The sequence below is a fragment of the Hylobates moloch genome, unplaced genomic scaffold, assembly GCF_009828535.3.
Source record: "Hylobates moloch isolate HMO894 unplaced genomic scaffold, HMol_V3 SCAFFOLD_12, whole genome shotgun sequence".
Classification (NCBI taxonomy): domain Eukaryota; kingdom Metazoa; phylum Chordata; class Mammalia; order Primates; family Hylobatidae; genus Hylobates; species Hylobates moloch.
This window is the reverse complement of record NW_026652287.1, coordinates 36,778,662-36,796,466: the sequence shown is the minus strand read 5'-3', so window position 1 is coordinate 36,796,466 and position 17,805 is coordinate 36,778,662. Positions and strand designations below refer to the sequence as shown.

Below are 17,805 nucleotides of genomic sequence, written 5' to 3'. Positions count from 1 at the left end.
TTTTTTTTTTAAAAAAAAAAAAAAAAAAAAAAAAAAAGATTGGAGGCCAGGCGTGGTAGCTCAAGCTTGTAATCCCAGCACTCAGGGAGGCTGAGGCCTGCGGATCACCTGAGGCCAGGAGTTCGAGATCAGCCTGGCCAACATAGTGAAACCCCATCTCTACTAAAAATACAAAAATTAGCCGGGCATGGTGGTGTGCACCTGTAATCCTAGCTACTCGGGAGACAGGAGGCAGGAGAATCGTTTGAACCTGGGAGGCAGAGGTTGCAGTGAGCTGAGATCATGCTGCACTCCAGCCTGGGTGACAGAGTGAGACTCCGTCTCAAAAAAAAAAAAGAAAAAACAGGGTCTCACTCTTGCCCAGGCTGGAATGCAGTGGTGCAATCACAGCCTACTGCAGCTGCAACCTCCTGGGCTAAAGTGATCTTTCCACCTCAGCTTCCCAAGTAGCCTCCACCATGCCTGGCTAATTTTTTTATTATATTTATTTATTTATTTATTTATTTTGAAGTGGAGTTTCGCTCTTGTTGCCCAGGCTGGAGTGCAATGGCACGATCTTGGCTCACTGCAACTTCCACCTCCCGGGTTCAAGCAATTCTCCTGCCTCAACCTCCCAAGTAGCTGGGATTACAGGCATGCACCACCACCCCAGCTACTTTTGTATTTTTCGTAGAGACGAGGTTTCTCCATGTTGGTCAGGCTGGTCTCAAACTCCCGATCTCAGGTGATACGCCGGCCTCAGCCTCCCAAAGTGCCGGGATTACAGGCATGAGCCACTGCACCCGGCCAATTTTTTTTTATTTTTTCTAGAGACTAGGTCTCCCTCTGTTGCCTAGGCTGGTCTTGAACTCCTGGGCTCAGGGGATTCTCCCACCTCAGTCTCTCAAAGTGTTGAGCTTACAGGCATGAGCCACCGCGCCCAGCCTGGCAGCCCTTCTATAAGTGATTTCAGACCTTCTCTCCAGGCAGGTGTTCCAGCGGGATAATTTAGGAATCAGAGAAACTGAGGGGTTGAGGAGGATACTTATTATTTATTATTTAGGTGCACCGGCCCAGTTAGATTAACATCGAAAAAGACTGAGCACCGAACAAAGAGTCAAGTTACCTTTTAAGTATTTTGTGGGGCAGGGGGAGATCTGTGCAGGGGGAAGCATATTACAGAAGCGAGAAACAAAGACAGTTATTCAATTGAAACATGCATTACATTATTTCTTACTTTTCAAGGAAAAACATGTTTCACGACTTGAGTTTATCCTGTCTAGTGACCTTGCAGCTGCACAGCTAGAGAAACAGCGTCTTCACAATGCCTGGGAAAGGGAGTTAGATAAGGCTCACTAGCCACAAACAGAAAAACAGGTAGTTAATTTTTAAAGGACTCCATCTCTTTCTCTTCCTCAGGGGGAATTGGGTTTTTTTACATACAACTGAGTTTTTGCTTACACATTCTTTAATTTCTTTTAATTCCTGTTTCACTGTGAATAGCTTTCTCCCTACTTCCCAGACAGGACAGCTGATGCCAAGAATTCAGGGGCTTCCCAGCAGTCACGCAGCAAGTGTGTGTGAGCTGCACGGTCCTTTCTCCTTTTCTTCCTCCCTGTCCTCTCGTCTGTGTGACTTAGGCTCTGTGTTTGAATCTCAGCTTCTTTGCTCAGTGCCTCTGCCTTTCCTTCTCCCAGGGCCCCAAGCTCAGTTGCTGTGCCCCCGTCTCAGTCTTACTGGGTTTCTGTCCCCCTTTCTCTCCGTGTCATTCCTTGGCACATATTATCTGGTGCCGTTGCTACTGTGGGTTGGATGCTAGGTACATGATTTGGCAATAAGCAAACTTCTTCCTACATTTGTCTGTTTTTTTTTTTTTTTTTTGAGACAGAGTCTTGATCTGTTGCCCAGGCTGGAGTGCAGTGGCATGATCTCAGCTCACTGTAACCTCCGCCTCTTGGGTTCAGGCGATTCTCCTGCCTCAGCCTCCTGAGTAGCTGGGATTACAGGCGCGTGCTACCACACCTGGCTAATTTTTGTATTTTTAATAGAGACGGGGATTTCGACCCAGTGAGGTGGCTCACGCCTGTAATCCCAGCACTTTGGGAGGCCGAGGCGGGCGGATCACGAGGTCAGGAGATCGAGACCATCCTGGCTAACACGGTGAAACGCTGACTCTAATAAAAATGTGAAAAATTAGCCGGACGTGGTAGCACGTGCCTCTAGTCCCAGCTACTCAGGAGGCTGAGGCAGGAGAATCGCTTGAACCAGGCAGGCGGTTCAGTGAGCCGAGATCGTGCCGATGCACTCCAGCCTGGGTGACAGAGCCAGACTCCATCTCAAAAAAAAAAAAGAGAGAGACGGGGGTTTCACCATGTTGGTCAGGCTTGTCTCGGACTCCTGACCTCGCAATCCGCCCGCCTCGGCCTCCCAGAGTGCTGAGATTACAGGCGTAAACCACCGCGCCTGGCCTACAGCCTGCATTTGTCACTTTCTTTTTTTCTTTTTTTTTTTTTTTTTTTGAGACGGAGTCTCGCTCTGTCGCCCAGGCTGGAGTGCAGTGGCTCAATCTCTGCTCACTGCAAACTCCGCCTCCCGGGTTGGCTGCATTCTCCTGCCTCAGCCTCCCAAGTAGCTGGGACCACAGGCGCCCACCACCACGCCCGGCTAATTTTTTGTGTTTTTAGTAGAGACAGGGTTTCACCGTGTTAGCCAGGATGGTATCGATCTCCTGACCTCGTGATCCACCCGCCTCAGCCTCCCAAAGCGCTAGGATTACAGGCGTGAGCCACCGCGCCCGGCCCATTTGTCACTTTCTAGTGAGCTCTGTCCTTGTCTCCTAATGCATATCTCTTTCTATGTAATTCTGTTTCTAGGTCTCCTAATATATACTTGCCTTTCTTTCAATTTCACCATGTCTTTGCCTCGGTGCGTCTGTCAACATCTTCACTTTCTGTCCCAGTTCCTCCCAGCCCCTGGGCTTCCAATATTCTCTCTCTCCCTCACCTTTGACCTAGAGATACTGTCCCCATCTCTCTCTGTCTCTGTCTTGCCATGTGACTGGTTCATTCACTGGGCAGATGTTTATCTCATGCCGCTTCCATTCTGGTTTGAGCCTGAGGTAAATAAGTCTGAATTAATGAGCCTCTCCTTCCCGGCTTCCATTCCAGAAGTGTCTGTCTCCATCTGTCTCCGTGTCTGTCATTTTCAGGATTTTCTTGTATCCTTACCTTGCACATTCTCAATCCCACTGTTTTGGTCTCTTGTTTATATCTCTGCTTTTCTCTGGGTCTCTCTGACTCTGTAACTGTCCGAAAAGAAAAGTATCTTTCACTTTCCCCACTCTCCCTCTCCTCCCAGCTCTCTTATTGCCTCATCCGGCCTCTCTGGGTCTCTGCCTTGCTCTGTGTCTGGATCTCTGGGCCTTTGTTACGCGTGTTAGAGTCTCTGTCTTTGCAACTAAAGACCTCCTCCCTCACGCCCCTTTTCTTTTGTGAATTCAATGGATGGGACAGGCCCACTCTCCCTTAACAAAGATGGCGACAACGGCGCTGTCTATGGGGCCGCGACGTCGTCTCCGCTGCGCGTCGGCCCTCACCTACGATGGCGGCCAGTCTTCCGAAGAGCGAGGCCCCGCCCAGTTCTCGGTCTCTCCCGCGGCCGGTCCCTGCACCAAGCTCGCGAACTGACTGGCTCCACCCCCCGCGCCCTCGTATTGGTGCGGCCCAGGCCGGCTGCACGGCCATTGGCTGAGCGGATGCACACCCTCCCCCCACCCCTAGGTCTGATGGGGGCTGTTGGTGCTGACTTGCGGGACCGCCTGGAGGAGGACCCGGCGTGTGAGGAGGGTGCGGGGGTCGGGGCAGGGACCGGAGTCTAGGGGACTGAGGGACCAAGAGGAACAGAGACGCAGGCCCGGGACTGGGGCACCGGGGTGGGAGATGGAAATGGAAAACCTGGGCCGGGACTGAACCCAGGCCTGGGACTGGGTTCTGGAAATAGAGTGCGGATGGCGGCTTGGGGGCCCAGGGCCAGACACGCAGGCCTATGGATTGGGGACCAATGGATGGAGACCCATGTCCAGGTCTCGGGGACCCAGGGACAGAGACCCAGGCCCAAGACTGTAGGACATCTAGGGCTCTGTGCTTGAATCTGATTTGAGGCCATAATGGGGCCAGGGCAGGTTTGGGGGTGAGGCAGACGTCCTGGACCCGAGAGAGCCGCTGGGGATAGGGGGGTAGATGTAGTTCCTAAGGGTGAGTCCACAGGCGGTGGCGGGGGGGGGGGGGGGCGGTGTCCTGGCGCTCTGGGCCTGGGGAATGTGAGGGGCAGGACTGGCAGGTGGCTGGGCGGGGCAGTGGGGAACAAAGGTGAGCGAAAGGAGGAGGCAGAATCCGGGCAGAGGGCAGGGAGAGGGCCTTTGGGGAAGGGACTTCAGTCCTGCTCCCACCCGCTCCCTGGAGAGCAGGCGGCCAGACACCCAGGTCAGTGCTCAGGGACCAGCTCTTGGCCCCTGCCCCTTGCAGGCGCTCGCATGTGGCTCTTCTCGGACCCCGTAGTCCCTCTGTCATATCCCTTCTCTCCAGCTGTCCCCATGCCTGCCTCCTACCCCTCCTATTTGCTCTCCCTTCCACTCTGTCTTGCCTTTCTTGTTGGGGTGAAAAAGTCTTACTCTCTTAAGCATCTTTCATCAGCCTGGGTTTCACCTCATTGACCCTGTTTGTCTCCTCTCAGTGCTTCTCTGGCTCTCAGACGGTATCTCTGTTGCGTTTGTGATTGTTTTGCTGTTGTTACCAACTGCACTGTATGGTGGCAGGGGTGGGGGGTGTGTCTCTCAGCCTTTGCATGTCTGTTTCTGCATATCCAATCCCACTAGCCATTCCCCTTCCTGTGCCCTCTTTTCCCCCAAAGCCCGTTATCATCACCCAACCCCCTGTATATTTCAATCCTTTCTCTTGTTTATCTATTCCTATGAAGGCAAGGATTTGGGGCTGCTTTGTCTCCTGCTGTGTTTGCTAGGCCTAGCACCGTGATTGGCACATACGGGGTATTGAATACTTACTGGGGAATAAATGATTGGATGTTTGCATGCCCGGGTCTCCAGCCCCCTCTGGGATGCTGGCCTTCCTGCCCAGCTGGCCTCTGTCCCGCATCCTCAAGGTCTGCCTGCACCTGTCTGAGCCTGTCTGTCTCTGGTGCTCCTGTCTCACCTGCCACTGCCCCTCATTGTCTCCTCCTGTCCACAGCCCCTGCGCCTCCCTGCCCCTGCCATGGGGTCCTGAACTCTCACCCCTTCTCTCCTCCCTTCCCACAGAGGCCGGACCAGGAGCTGACCGGGAGCTGGGGCCACGGGCCTAGGAGCACCCTCGTCAGGGCTAAGGCCATGGCCCCGCCCCCACCGCCACTGGCTGCCAGCACCCCACTCCTCCATGGCGAGTTTGGCTCCTACCCAGCCCGAGGCCCACGCTTTGCCCTCACCCTCACATCGCAGGCCCTGCACATACAGCGGCTGCGCCCCAAACCCGAAGCCAGGCCCCGGGGTGGCCTGGTCCCGTTGGCTGAGGTCTCAGGCTGCTGCACCCTGCGAAGCCGCAGCCCCTCAGACTCAGCGGCCTACTTCTGCATCTACACCTACCCTCGGGGCCGGCGCGGGGCCCGGCGCAGAGCCACTCGCACCTTCCGGGCAGATGGGGCCACCACCTACGAAGAGAACCGTGCCGAGGCCCAGCGCTGGGCCACCGCCCTCACCTGTCTGCTCCGAGGACTGCCACTGCCCGGGGATGGGGGTGAGGCGCTGGGCAGCTGCTGTCCTGGGGCCACCTTGGTGTCTCTGCAGAATTTCCCCCATAGGCAGCTGTGTCTTTATTTTTCTGTGTGTCTGGGTGACGTATCTCTCTGGATCCATTAGGAGTGATACACAGGGATGGGCTACAGAAGGAACAAAAAGACAAGAGGGCCGGGTGTGGTGGCTCATGTCTGTAATCCTAGCACTTTGGGAGGCTGAGGCGGGTGGATCACCTGAGGTCAGGAGCTCGAGACCAGCCTGGCTAACATGGTGAAACCCCGTTTCTACTAAAAATACAAAAAATTAGCCGGGTGTGGTGCCACGCACCTGTAATCCCAGCTACAGAAGGGTGAGGCAGGAGAATCGCTTGAACCCAGGAGGCAGAGGTTGCAGTGAGCCAAGATCGCGCCATTGCACTCCAGCTTGGGCAACAAAAGCAAAACTCTGTCTCAAAAAAAAAAAAAAAAAAGCACAGGCAGAGGTTGCATGCAGTGGCTCATGCCTATAATCCCAGCACTTTGGGAAGCCAAGGCAGGCAGATCACCTGAGGTCGGGAGTTCGAGACCAGCCTGGCCAACATGGCAAAACCCTGTCTCTATTAAAAATACAAAAATTAGCCGGGCATGGTGACGGTTGCCTGTAATTCCAGCTACTCGGGAGGCTGAGGCAGGAGAATCACTTGAACCCGGGAGGCAGAGGTTGCAGTGAGCCGAGATTGCACCATTGCACTCCAGCCTGGGCGACAAGACCGATACTCCATCACAAAAAGCAAAACAAAACAAAAACGCAGGCAGAGAAAAGCGATTTACATCTGCTGTTCTCTTGCTAGATTTATGTGTCTGTCTCCTACCCTCTCTTCCCCTTTGCATGGGTCTTGACCACAGGTGAGTCACCCAGGCTGGTGAGAGCAGCAGCCTGAGACAGGACCAGGCACCACCCAGAGTGATGGGTGCCAACAGAGGTCTAGGGCTTCCCTGGAGTTCAGAGGTGGCATCTAATCCTGCCTGGGGCCCCTAAGGGCTGGAAGTAGCCTGATCCTGGGTAATAGGTGTTCGGGGTGAGACAAGTGGGAACCACAGCTCCGAACTACAGCTCCTCCCACACATGGGGACAAAGGGCATTTGGTTTCACACCTTTGTCTCAGCACCTGGGAGGTGGGGCAGGGCTGCATACCTAGGCCTGGCCAGATGAGAGCCAGCAGGTTCCAGGGGCCAGCCCTCCACCAGTTCCGCTGGGGGTTGTTCGAAGGGACTGTTTCCAAGGTGGGGGACCTGGGTCACTGGCCTCTGCAGACCCTAACCTCTCTCCACAGAGATCACCCCTGACCTGCTACCCCGGCCGCCCCGGTTGCTCCTATTGGTCAATCCCTTTGGAGGGCGGGGCCTGGCCTGGCAGTGGTGTAAGAACCACGTGCTTCCCATGATCTCTGAAGCTGGGCTGTCCTTCAACCTCATCCAGACTGGTAAGGGCCAGTGAGAATGGGGGCTGGGGGCTGGGACAGCTGAGTCCTAAGGGAGCAAAGTGGTGGGTGGGACTCCTGGGTCTATGGGGCTGGGGTGGGGCAGCCTGCCTGACGGCCCGGTATCCCACTTCAGAACGACAGAACCACGCCCGGGAGCTGGTCCAGGGGCTGAGCCTGAGTGAGTGGGATGGCATCGTCACGGTCTCGGGAGACGGGCTGCTCCATGAGGTAGAGCAGGAGCACCCTGCCCCTAGCCCTGGGCCCTGGAGGACTGCAGAGGCTGCCACCAGGACCCAGGCTTCTGGTCTCCCACCCTCCAGGTGCTGAACGGGCTCCTAGATCGCCCTGACTGGGAGGAAGCTGTGAAGATGCCTGTGGGCATCCTCCCCTGCGGCTCGGGCAACGCGCTGGCCGGAGCAGTGAACCAGCACGGGGGGTAGGTTGAGGATACCACAAAGGGAGGGATGAGCCCCTCCTGGGATGATAGGGATCCCTATATCTCCCACTCAGCCAAACCCGCAGTCAGTCAAGTAAATCAGCCTGCCTGTGGGATGCCTCACCCCCAGTTCCTGGACATTTTTGCCTGCCCAGTTCCCAGCTATATCCCTAGTGCCCAGAACTCTGCCTGGCATGAGAGGCACTCAGTGAATTGTTGGGAGCAAATGAAAGAGATGACCGGCAACCTGGCCCTGTAAGGAGTCGCCTGGAGGTGGCCCCACGGCTGAGGTGGGCCTGGGCCATGGCCTTCCTGGTCTCATTGCCACCTGCTTCCCTACCTGTCTCTTTCCCCCGCCCCTGTTTGCTCCTTCCTTCTGTGTGTCCATCCATCTCTGGCTGTGAAGATTTGAGCCAGCTCTGGGCCTGGACCTGCTGCTCAACTGCTCACTGTTGCTGTGCCGGGGTGGTGGCCACCCACTGGACCTGCTCTCCGTGACGCTGGCCTCGGGCTCCCGCTGTTTCTCCTTCCTGTCTGTGGCCTGGGGCTTCGTGTCGGATGTAGATATCCACAGCGAGCGCTTCAGGGCCTTGGGCAGTGCCCGCTTCACACTGGGCACAGTGCTGGGCCTTGCCACACTGCACACCTACCGAGGACGCCTCTCCTACCTTCCCGCCACTGTGGAACCTGCCTCGCCTACCCCTGCCCATAGCCTGCCCCGTGCCAAATCGGAGCTGACCCTAACCCCAGACCCAGCCCCGCCCATGGCCCACTCACCCCTGCATCGTTCTGTGTCTGACCTGCCTCTTCCCCTGCCCCAGCCTGCCCTGGCCTCCCCTGGCTCGCCAGAACCCCTGCCCATCCTGTCCCTCAACGGTGGGGGCCCAGAGCTGGCTGGGGACTGGGGTGGGGCTGGGGATGCTCCGCTGTCCCCGGATCCACTGCTGTCTTCACCTCCTGGCTCTCCCAAGGCAGCTGTACACTCACCCGTCTCCGAGAGGGCCCCCATAATTCCCCCATCCTCTGGGCTCCCACTTCCCACCCCTGATGCCCAGGTAGCGGCCTCCACCTGCGGCCCGCCTGACCACCTGCTGCCTCCGCTGGGCACCCCGCTGCCCCCAGACTGGGTGACGCTGGAGGGGGACTTTGTGCTCATGTTGGCCATCTCGCCCAGCCACCTAGGCGCTGACCTGGTGGCAGCTCCGCACGCGCGCTTCGACGACGGCCTGGTGCACTTGTGCTGGGTGCGTAGCGGCATCTCGCGGGCTGCGCTGCTGCGCCTTTTCTTGGCCATGGAGCGTGGTAGCCACTTCAGCCTGGGCTGTCCACAGCTGGGCTACGCTGCGGCCCGTGCTTTCCGCCTAGAGCCGCTCACGCCGCGCGGCGTGCTCACAGTGGACGGGGAGCAGGTGGAGTATGGGCCGCTACAGGCACAGATGCACCCTGGCCTCGGTACACTGCTCACTGGGCCTCCTGGCTGCCCGGGGCGGGAGCCCTGAAACTAAACAAGCTTGGAACCCGCCGGGGGCGGGGCCTACATTCCAATGGGGCGGAGCCTGAGCGAGGGGGTGTGGCCTGGCTGCTAGAGTTGTGGTGGCAAGGGCCCTGGCCCCGTCTCAGGACTGCGCTCGCTTTCATGGGACCAGACGTGATGCTGGAGGGTGGGCGTCGTCACGGTTAAAGAAAAATGGGCTTGTCCCGAGGGTAGTGCCTGATCAATGAGGGCGGGGCCTGGCGTCTGATCTGGGGACGCCCTTACGGGGCAGGGCTCAGTCCTGATGCTCGCCACCTGCTCCTACCCGGCCAGGCTGGCTGAGGGCGGAGTCTGTTTTACGCGTCGCCCAATGACAGGACCTGGAATGTACTGGCTGGGGTAGGCCTCAGTGAGTCGGCCGGTCAGGGCCCGCAGCCTCGCCCCATCCACTCCGGTGCCTCCATTTAGCTGGCCAGTCAGCCCAGGAGGGGCAGGTTCCCCGGGGCCGGCGCTAGGATTTGCACTAATGTTCCTCTCCCCGCGGGTGGGGGCGGGGAAATTCATATCCCCTGTTCGTCTCATGCGCGTCCTCCGTCCCCAATCTAAAAAGCAATTGAAAAGGTCTATGCAATAAAGGCAGTCGCTTCATTCCTCTCAGACCTTCTGCCCTTCCTCCATCCGACAGCCCGCGGGAGGACTCAGACTCCAGCACTTCCAGCAGCGCCTGCCCTCTATGGACGGCAGCCCGGAGCTGCCCACGGGCTGTAGCCAGTATGCCAGGGAGCTGCCCTCTTCTTCCACAACAGCTGGCTCTGGGGTTCTCAAGATTTATTCAGGATCGTGTTAACGGAGGCGGTGGGAGGATAGGGTCCCTGACGTGCCGGGGACACACACAGAGGACCCTCCCCGCCCCCGCAAGGGAGGGGGGAGGCTCGCTTTTTCTTAAAAATATAAATGTATTTATCTGCATTATCACGTCCCTGGGGCACCCAGCTGGCCGGCCCGTGGGCCACAGGGCAGGAAGGGAACAGGGCGTAAGTCTCAGCAAGGCGGAGGAGAGCTCCGCCAGGTGGGGATGTGGGGCAGTCTCACAGGGCCCCGTGCTGGGCCTGGTATCGGGACAGCACGGCGCGGTAGTGGGACAGCTCCTGGCGCACGGCCACCACTTCCTGCCGGAGCAGGGCGTTCTCCTTCTCCAGGAAGGCCGCCCGCACCGATATCTGGTTCTCCTTGAGCCGCCGGGCGTCCCGGGACCGCTTGGCTGCCTCGTTGTTCTTGTACCGCCGGCTCCAATATTTCTCATCCTGCAGGAGAGGAGGAGGGCACTGAAGGTCCAGAGGGATCCAGGTCCCAGCGAGAGAGGAAGGGAGCCCCAGCAGCGGGGCCTAAACCACACCAGGTCTCTGCTGGGCTAGGTACCCAAGGGTCTGCCTTTCTAGGGCCCTGGTTGCTAAGGAGATTGGGCCCCTAGCAACAGTAAAGGCATGAGATAGACCCCCACCCTCAAGCAACTCGCTTCAAGTCTCCACTCTGCAAAGCGGACCCCAGCCCTCCCCACATGATAAAGGCCTGCAGTTAGCTCCTGCTTGCTAAGGATGCTTGTTCCCTAGCAACAAGGCCTTCATGGTCTGAGGGCTTCTCCCAGTGAAGAGCACTGCCCTGCACATTGCCTTTCCAGATCCTGGTTGCTAAGGAAAGCTTGGTGCCCTGGTGATGGGGTTTGGTGTCCCATAAAATCCTCCCAGAGCTGGGGCCTTCTGACCTGGTTGCCAAGGCAACCTCATCCATCCTTGGCAAACAAAAGTGAGGTCTAAGTGGTTTCAATGACTGTGGCCAGTCTCTGACCTGCTGGCCTTGAACTGAGGCCAGAGAATAGCCTCCTCCCCAGCAGGACCTGAGAGAAGAGCTGTCCCTTAGGAAAGGGGACTATCCTGAGACCTCCCCAGAGGATTATACCTAAAGTCCTCCCATCCTGGAAGTTGGTTCCTAAGGAGGACTCCTCCTTAGTAACCAAGGACCACTGGGCTCAGAAAGATGCTCTTCACTCCACCATTTAATTAAAGCCCAGTTCCTGCTTGTGAGGGTAAATCCAGTCCCTAGCAACAGGGCCCTCTAGCAGAAACCACTGGTGTAGATCTGACTTACAGGCCAGTCCTAGGTGCTTCAAGTAGCTGTGTCTTACACAAGGGTATGGCAAAGTCTTGTTTGTTTTTGAGATGGAGTCTCGCTCTGTCACTCAGGCTGGAATGCAGTGGCACGATCTCGGCTCATTGCAACCTCCACCTCCCAGGTTCAAGCGATTCTCCTGCCTCAGCCTCCCAAGTAGCTGGGATTATAGGTGCCCGCTACCATGTCTGGCTAATTTTTGTTCTTTTTTTTTGAGACGGAGTTCTCACTCTGTCGCCCAGGCTGGAGTGCAGTGGCGCAATCTCGGTTCACTGCAAGCTCCGCCCCCCCGGGTTCACGCCATTCTCCTGCCTCAGTCTCCTGAATAGCTGGGACTACAGGCGCCCGCCACCAGCCCAGCTAATTTTTTGTATTTTTAGTAGAGACAGGGTTTCACCGTGTTAGCCAGGATGATATCAATCTCCTGACCTGGTGATCCACCCGCCTCGGCCTCCCAAAGTGTTGGGATTACAGGCGTGAGCCCCCATGACTGGCCTGTTCTTTTTGTTTTTGAGATGGAGTCTTGCTTTGTCGCCAGGCTGGAGTGCAGTGGCACAATCTCAGCTCACTGCAACCTCCGTCTCCTGGGTTCAAGTGATTTTCCTACATTAGCCTCCCAAGTAGATGGGACTACAGACGTGTGCCACCACGCCCAGCTAATTTTTTGTATTTTTAGTAGAGACGGGGTTTCACCATGTTGGCCAGGATGGTCTCCTGATCTCGTGATCCGTCCGCCTCGGCCTCCCAAAGTGCTGGGATTACAGGCGTGAGCCAACGCGCCTGGCCCAGAATGACAAAGTCTTGTAACAGAAGCCCAAGCAACTCTTGCTAGGGAAGACTCCAGTAATGGCAAAAAACAAAATGATGCAAAGATGCAATGACTGCTCAAATCACCCCAAATCAGAAAGTGGCACTGGCTGCTAACAGAAGCCTGAAGTCTCCCACCAGTAAGAAGTCCAGGCCCAGGAAACAAGGCCTAAAGAGGCTGGCAGAGTCTGCATCCTAGCCAAATGCAATCACTCCAAAGGAAGTCCCACATCAGAGATCAAAGGCCTGCTGAGTAAGGAGAGACAGGCCACAGGCTGATATCCCATTGCCAAGGAAGACTGTCCTTCACAATTGTGCCCGGTTGAGCTCTGGACCCAAGTAATAGGAGAAGCTCCAAGTCTCTACAAGTAGACCTAGCAGAGCTGGCTGAGTCAGCACCCCACAGTGACACTGTCTTTTGTTTTAAGACAAGGTCTCGCTCTGTTGCCCAGGCTGGAGTGCAGTGGTGTAATCTTGGCTCACTGCAGCCTCAACCTCCCAGGCACAAGCAGTCCTCCCACCTCAGCCTCCCGAGTAGCTTGTAGAAATGGGGTTTTGCCATGTTGCCCAGGCTGGTCTTGAACTCCTGAGCTCAAGAGATTCTCCTGCCTCAACCCCCCAAAGTGCTGGGATTACACGAGTGAGGCCCCTTGCCCAGTTGACACTGTCTTCATAACCTCAGGCCCCTGCCCCCTTGTGCCCCGTGGCCAAGGAGGACTAATCCGTGGCTGCAGGCCAAGGCTGCAGCAGGAGAGGCTGAACACTAATCCCAATGAGAAGCCCAGGCCTGACTGTGAGAAAAGGCCCCTCCCTGGCTGTGGGGCATGTCTCCAGCCAAGTCTACGTCCCACATCCAGCTCTGCTCACCTTCTGCTCCTCTGGCACCTGGATTTTCCTTGCCTTCTTCATGATTGGCTGGGGCTTAAGTTCCTCTTCTGAGAAGCGATGTCTTCGAGGGTCAAAGGTCTCATGGCCAGGAATGCTTGATAGGGCAAGATCAGCTGGGTCAGGTTCAAAGGTCATCAGCACCTCCACGGTGTCTGGGTCCACAGGGCTGGGTGTGTCCCGAGAGGTCAGGCCTTGGGGGAACAGCACGTGTCAGCTGAGTGTGTATTTTAGGGAGGGGGTTTCCTGAAGCTACCTCTTGCTCTGGTATCATAGCCACGTGGAAAGCCCTTCTGGAATCTAGCATAAATTCGGCCAGGGATTAATCTCCCTAATATAAAATATGAAGGTTCCCTTGGCCAGGCGCAGTGGCTCACGCCTGTAACCCCAGCACTTTGGGAAGCCAAGGCGGCGAATCACCTGAAGTTAGGAGTTCGAGACCAGCATGGCCAACATGGCAAAACCTCATCTTTACTACAAGTACGAAAATTGGCCGGGTGTAGTGGCGGGTGCCTGTAAGCCCAGCTACTAGGGAGGCTGAGGCTGGAGAATTGCTTGAACCCAGGAGGTGGAGGTTGCAGTGAGCTGAGATCATACCACTGCACTCCAGCCTGGACAACAGAGCAAGACTCCGTCTCCAAAATAACGAGAAAAATGAAGGTTCCCCTAAGCCATAACGAGGCTTAGAGATCATGGAGACATATCCACCTTTACAAACAAGAAAACTGAGTCCCAGTCATAACTGACTTGCCCTAGGTAACAGATGAATCAGGGCTATTGCTTCTACACTTTTTTTTTTTTGAGAGGGAGTCTCGCTCTGTCGCCCAGGCTGGAGTGCAGTGGCGCAATCTCGGCTCACTGCAAGCTCCGCCTCCCGAGTTCACGCCATTCGCCTGCCTCAGCCTCTCTGAGTAGCTGGGACTACAGGCGCCCGCCACCACGCCCGGCTAATTTTTTTGTATTTTTAGTAGAGACGGGGTTTCACCGTGGTCTCCAGCTCCCGACCTCGTGATCCGCCCGCCTCGGCCTCCCAAAGTGCTGGGATTACAAGCGTGAGCCACCGCGCCCAGCCGTTGCTGCTACACTTGATCTTAGCCAAAAGGCCGAGAAGCGATGGGGCTATTGCTTCTAAAACCTCAGGACTTCAGATGCACAGTCTAGCCTGAATCCTACTTACCGAATCCACGACCTAAGCTTAGACCCCAGACTGTCCAGAGAAAAAGAATCTACTGCACTGAAAAGCGCTCAAGTTAGAGTCTAAGAGCTACTCGCTGGGAAGAGTAAGGGAAGAGGAGGAGAAGGTGCTCTAAGGTTCCAGAAGATTGGTTCGAAAGGAGGCGCCTGTACCTTTAAGAACCAGCCAGCCCGGGCCAGCTAAGGACACAGGTTCAGGGCCGAGTCACGTGCTGACGCCTGCTTCTCTCCTCCTCCCTTCCTCCCAGGCCCCCCTGCCATCAGCGCCCTCACGTTCCCCCGGCCCCGCCCCCTCGCGCGCGAAGGCGCCTGCGCGAAGCGCGGAGGAGTGATGGGAGGACTCACGTGGCGCAGGAATGTGCGGCTAGCAAGGGTAGGGCCCTGGTTCGGCCCGGAGGTCGAACCTGGGTCAGGTGTGCCCAGGAATCCCCGACCTGCAGTCCGTCCCTGGAGACCTCAATGTGCCCAAAGGGAAACATCTTTCCTGTTGCTCTTCCAGTCACTTAGCTCCAACTTCTCAACCTCCAAAGATCCCAACCCCCTGCTCTCCGGGGAGCATCGGCCTCCTGGACCTTCCCAGAACCCCCGCCACTGGGGTACCCACGATTCTGGGATCCCAGGCCTCTCCTAGGAATATAGGAAGCTTGGCCCTAGCCCCAATTGGAGGATCCAGAAACAAGATCCCTAACGTTTTCCCCTCTGAAGAACTCTGGGACCCGGGGCTACAGCACGCCCCACTGGGGGACCCAGGAACCTGGGCTGCCAGTCTCTTATGTCCTGAGTAAACAGAATTCTGTGCCCCTCCTTTGTCTTTGCCCCTGTAAAGGACCTAGGGGCTCCAGTCCTATCCCAGTTCCATCGATTATGGGCCCAGATTCTGGGCTCAGTCCACTCCCCAGTAAATAACTCTGGTGTTCTGGACTTCCAGTTCTGGCTTCACGAGTATCCACATCCTTTGTCCCCACGTCCCACAGAAAAACCCACAAAATCTCATTGGGCCGGCTTCCTGGAATTTAGGGTTCCAAGTCTCTCCTCCCCTATGGATCCAGAAGACCAAGTCCCTGACCCATTAAAAGACACCGAATCTGGCCGCCTCCCACGACACCTCTCGACAACTGGACACAGAATTCGAGGCCGCAGCCGGGTCCCACGGTCCCAGCCCCCAGCGTCGCACAGCCCCGCCCCCTGAGTCCAAGCCCCGCCCCGTCAGGACCCGCCCCGCCCCCTTCGCCGCACCTGCGCGGTGGCCGCTGGCGGCCCCGAGGGCAGCCCGGGCGGGGGCGTGCCCAGGAGAGGAGCGGGGGGAAGCCGAGCCGCACGAACCCGGCCCTGGGGAGGGTGCGGGCGTCCGCGCGGGCGACGGCTCCGGCGACGGGCCACCGGGGGGCGGCGGGCTGGGCGGGAGCCCGTGCTCCAGCAGGAAGGCGTCCAGGTCCACGTACTCCACATCGCCGAACGGCAGCGTGCGCTCCCATAGCAGTGGCGCCAACAGACCCGGGGCGGGCACCGGCCCTGGGCGCCCCCGCGGGGACCCGCCGCCCACCACCGCCCCAGCCGGGGCATCCGCCGGGCCCGCAGTCTCCAGGCCTGGCCCAGGGGTTGTGGCTGCGGGCAGGGCCGCCTTGCGCTCCTTTTCCTTCAGGAGACCTGCGGGTCGGGAAAGACAGGTTGGGATGAGGGTGAGGTGGGGGAGATAGAGATGGAGAAGAGACCCCGAGTCCGAGAGGCACAGGGCGGAGATCCAGAGAAAGAGGGGCGGGGGGTCGGAGAGAAGAGACGGGAGATGAAGGGACGGAGATGCAGAGTGGGAGAGAGACCCAGAAATAATGGAGATGGGGGTGGCAGAGACAGGTGGACAGATTCACAGAGATGGGGACAGAATGCCGGGAAGGGATAGAGACACAGAAAGACAGCGAACCAAAGAAAGAGGGACGGAAGTTCAGGAATAGGGGGGCAGGGACAGGGTAGGTGGAAGGTTGGGCAGGTGAGAGAAAAAATGACAGTTCTGTAATTTCACTGTAATTACCCAACCCCCATCCCCTGCGCGCTGTACCCCCCTCCCCTCCCCCACCATCTGTAAGGGGCAGGAAGGGGCTCTATTCCTGGGGCACATTCCTCATCCCTAGACTCCATGTGACCCCATGACGCTCCGCCCAAGCCCGTGTCACCACCGTGTGAGCACCCGACACACCCCCTCCCTGGGACCCCAGAGGTCCAGACTCCCGGACCAAAAGGAAGAGGAGGCTGGGGCCTACACTCCTGTGAACTAAGCGGGGAGGACGTTGGAGACGTTGGTGCCTGGGTCCTTAGGGTGGACGGGCTTCAGAGCCGGCGCTTTTGGGTCCTGGGAGCTGAGGAATCTAGGGGCCTAAACACCTGAGTAATTGAGTAGATTAAGGTTGGGAAGATGGACTCCCCGCAAACAGGAGGTTTCTATGGGCCCCCACCCCACGGCACCTGAGTCCCTAAGGGGGTAGGGTGTCCGAAGTGGGTGAGATAGGGGTTAGAACTCACAGCTGGCCGGCTCTTTGGGCTTGCTGGTCCCCTGCAGAAGGCTCCGCAGCCCAAGCAGCGCTCCCCCGCCAGGGGGTGTCCCGGCCGGGCCGCCCAGCAGCAGAGGGGCCGGGGTCCTGTCGCTCACAGGCCGCGCCATCGCCTGGCACCTGCCCCCAGGCTCACGGGTTCATGGAGAGGAGAAGGGCTGGCCTGCCAGTCACCAGCACACTCCAGTGGTTTGGACGAGTGTCTGCCCAGGGGCGGGCGAGTGTAGCCTGCAACCCTCCAGTATCCAGAACGCTGCAAATCCTAGGAGCGACGGGGATTTGAGGTCCTCGGTGCAGAAACGTGCAACTCAAGAGGGTCTCGGGAGATCATGCAGTCTGGGCGAGGGGGTATCCAGATCAAGAGGCCGGCTCTTTGCAACCGAGGGTGAGAGGGGACTCAAGGCGCTCCTTCTATAAGGTGGGCGAGCCTGGCTCTTGCAAAATCTGCAGCTCTCGCAACGGAAGGCGCTTTGCAATCTGCACCTAGAGGTGTGCGCGGAGGGGCGGAGGAGGGGGCAGGAGGAGGCGGCCGCCTTGAGGCGTGGCCAAAGCAAACTTCTTTCGCGGAAAAAAAAATCCAAACCAAAACACCCGACGCCACAGCGCGCGCCCCTCCTCCGGGTCCCGGCCCGGCGCGTCCAGCCCCGCCCGCCTCTATGGGCATGCACCCCAGCCGCGTGCCTCCCTCCGGCTGCAAACACGGGCCAATCGTCTCCGACCCAGTGAGACGCACAGCCAATGGGGCCTCTGGATCTGCCAGAGCCCAGGAGAGCGCGTGAGGGGCTCAGCGCGTGAAGTTGCCTTGCCTTTCGGTGGGAGGCGGGACACTGACCTACATTTGCCCAATGGGAGGCGGTACTGGGGGCGGGACCGTGACCCAGTTTGGGCCAATGAGGCAGGCGGGAGGGGGAAGCACATGGCTCTGCTCGTGCTGTCCGACGGTAAGGGGGGTGACGGGGGGGGGGGAAGGGGCGCCGCTTAAAGGCGCCGCGGTCCTAAAGATGGTTTTGAGAAGCAGGAAGCCAAAAAACCGAGTAGCGGAGGTTTAGACAGAGGAAGACTGGTTTCCAGAAGAAG

At 57.8% G+C, this 17,805-nt stretch overlaps 2 protein-coding genes and 1 long non-coding RNA gene across 6 annotated transcripts in view; 1 reads left to right on the top strand and 2 right to left on the bottom strand.

Moving 5' to 3' along the window:
* The window catches only part of LOC131380776 (uncharacterized), a 4,896-nt gene extending 1,383 nt beyond the window's left edge, over positions 1-3,513 (bottom strand). Inside the window, exons 1-2 of the long non-coding RNA XR_009208960.1 lie at positions 3,207-3,513; positions 1,217-1,307 (exon numbers count right to left, since the gene is read on the bottom strand). This is a non-coding gene — a long non-coding RNA (uncharacterized LOC131380776). The remainder of the gene's footprint in view (positions 1-1,216; positions 1,308-3,206) is intronic.
* Positions 3,514-3,682: 169 nt separating this feature from the next.
* On the top strand, positions 3,683-9,790 carry SPHK2 (sphingosine kinase 2). Of its 4 annotated transcripts, none has more exons than XM_032169265.2 (6): positions 3,683-3,815; positions 5,291-5,762; positions 7,074-7,223; positions 7,357-7,451; positions 7,544-7,659; positions 8,066-9,790. In XM_032169265.2, exons 2-6 carry the CDS (start codon positions 5,360-5,362, stop codon positions 9,156-9,158), a joined length of 1,857 nt encoding a protein of 618 aa, XP_032025156.1. In that variant the 5' UTR covers positions 3,683-3,815; positions 5,291-5,359; the 3' UTR covers positions 9,159-9,790. The 4 variants fall into 4 exon arrangements, with proteins under 4 accessions (XP_032025156.1, XP_032025155.1, XP_032025154.1 ...); XM_032169264.2 differs by having other exon boundaries at positions 3,683-4,460; XM_032169263.2 differs by having other exon boundaries at positions 3,683-5,023.
* Positions 9,791-9,819: 29 nt separating this feature from the next.
* Positions 9,820-17,365, bottom strand: DBP (D-box binding PAR bZIP transcription factor). Its single transcript, XM_032169267.2, has 4 exons — positions 16,700-17,365; positions 15,422-15,832; positions 12,974-13,185; positions 9,820-10,437 (listed from the first exon to the last, which is right to left on the bottom strand). Exons 1-4 carry the CDS (start codon positions 16,836-16,838, stop codon positions 10,222-10,224), a joined length of 978 nt encoding a protein of 325 aa, XP_032025158.1. The 5' UTR covers positions 16,839-17,365; the 3' UTR covers positions 9,820-10,221.
* Between the last annotated feature and the right edge of the window lie 440 nt (positions 17,366-17,805).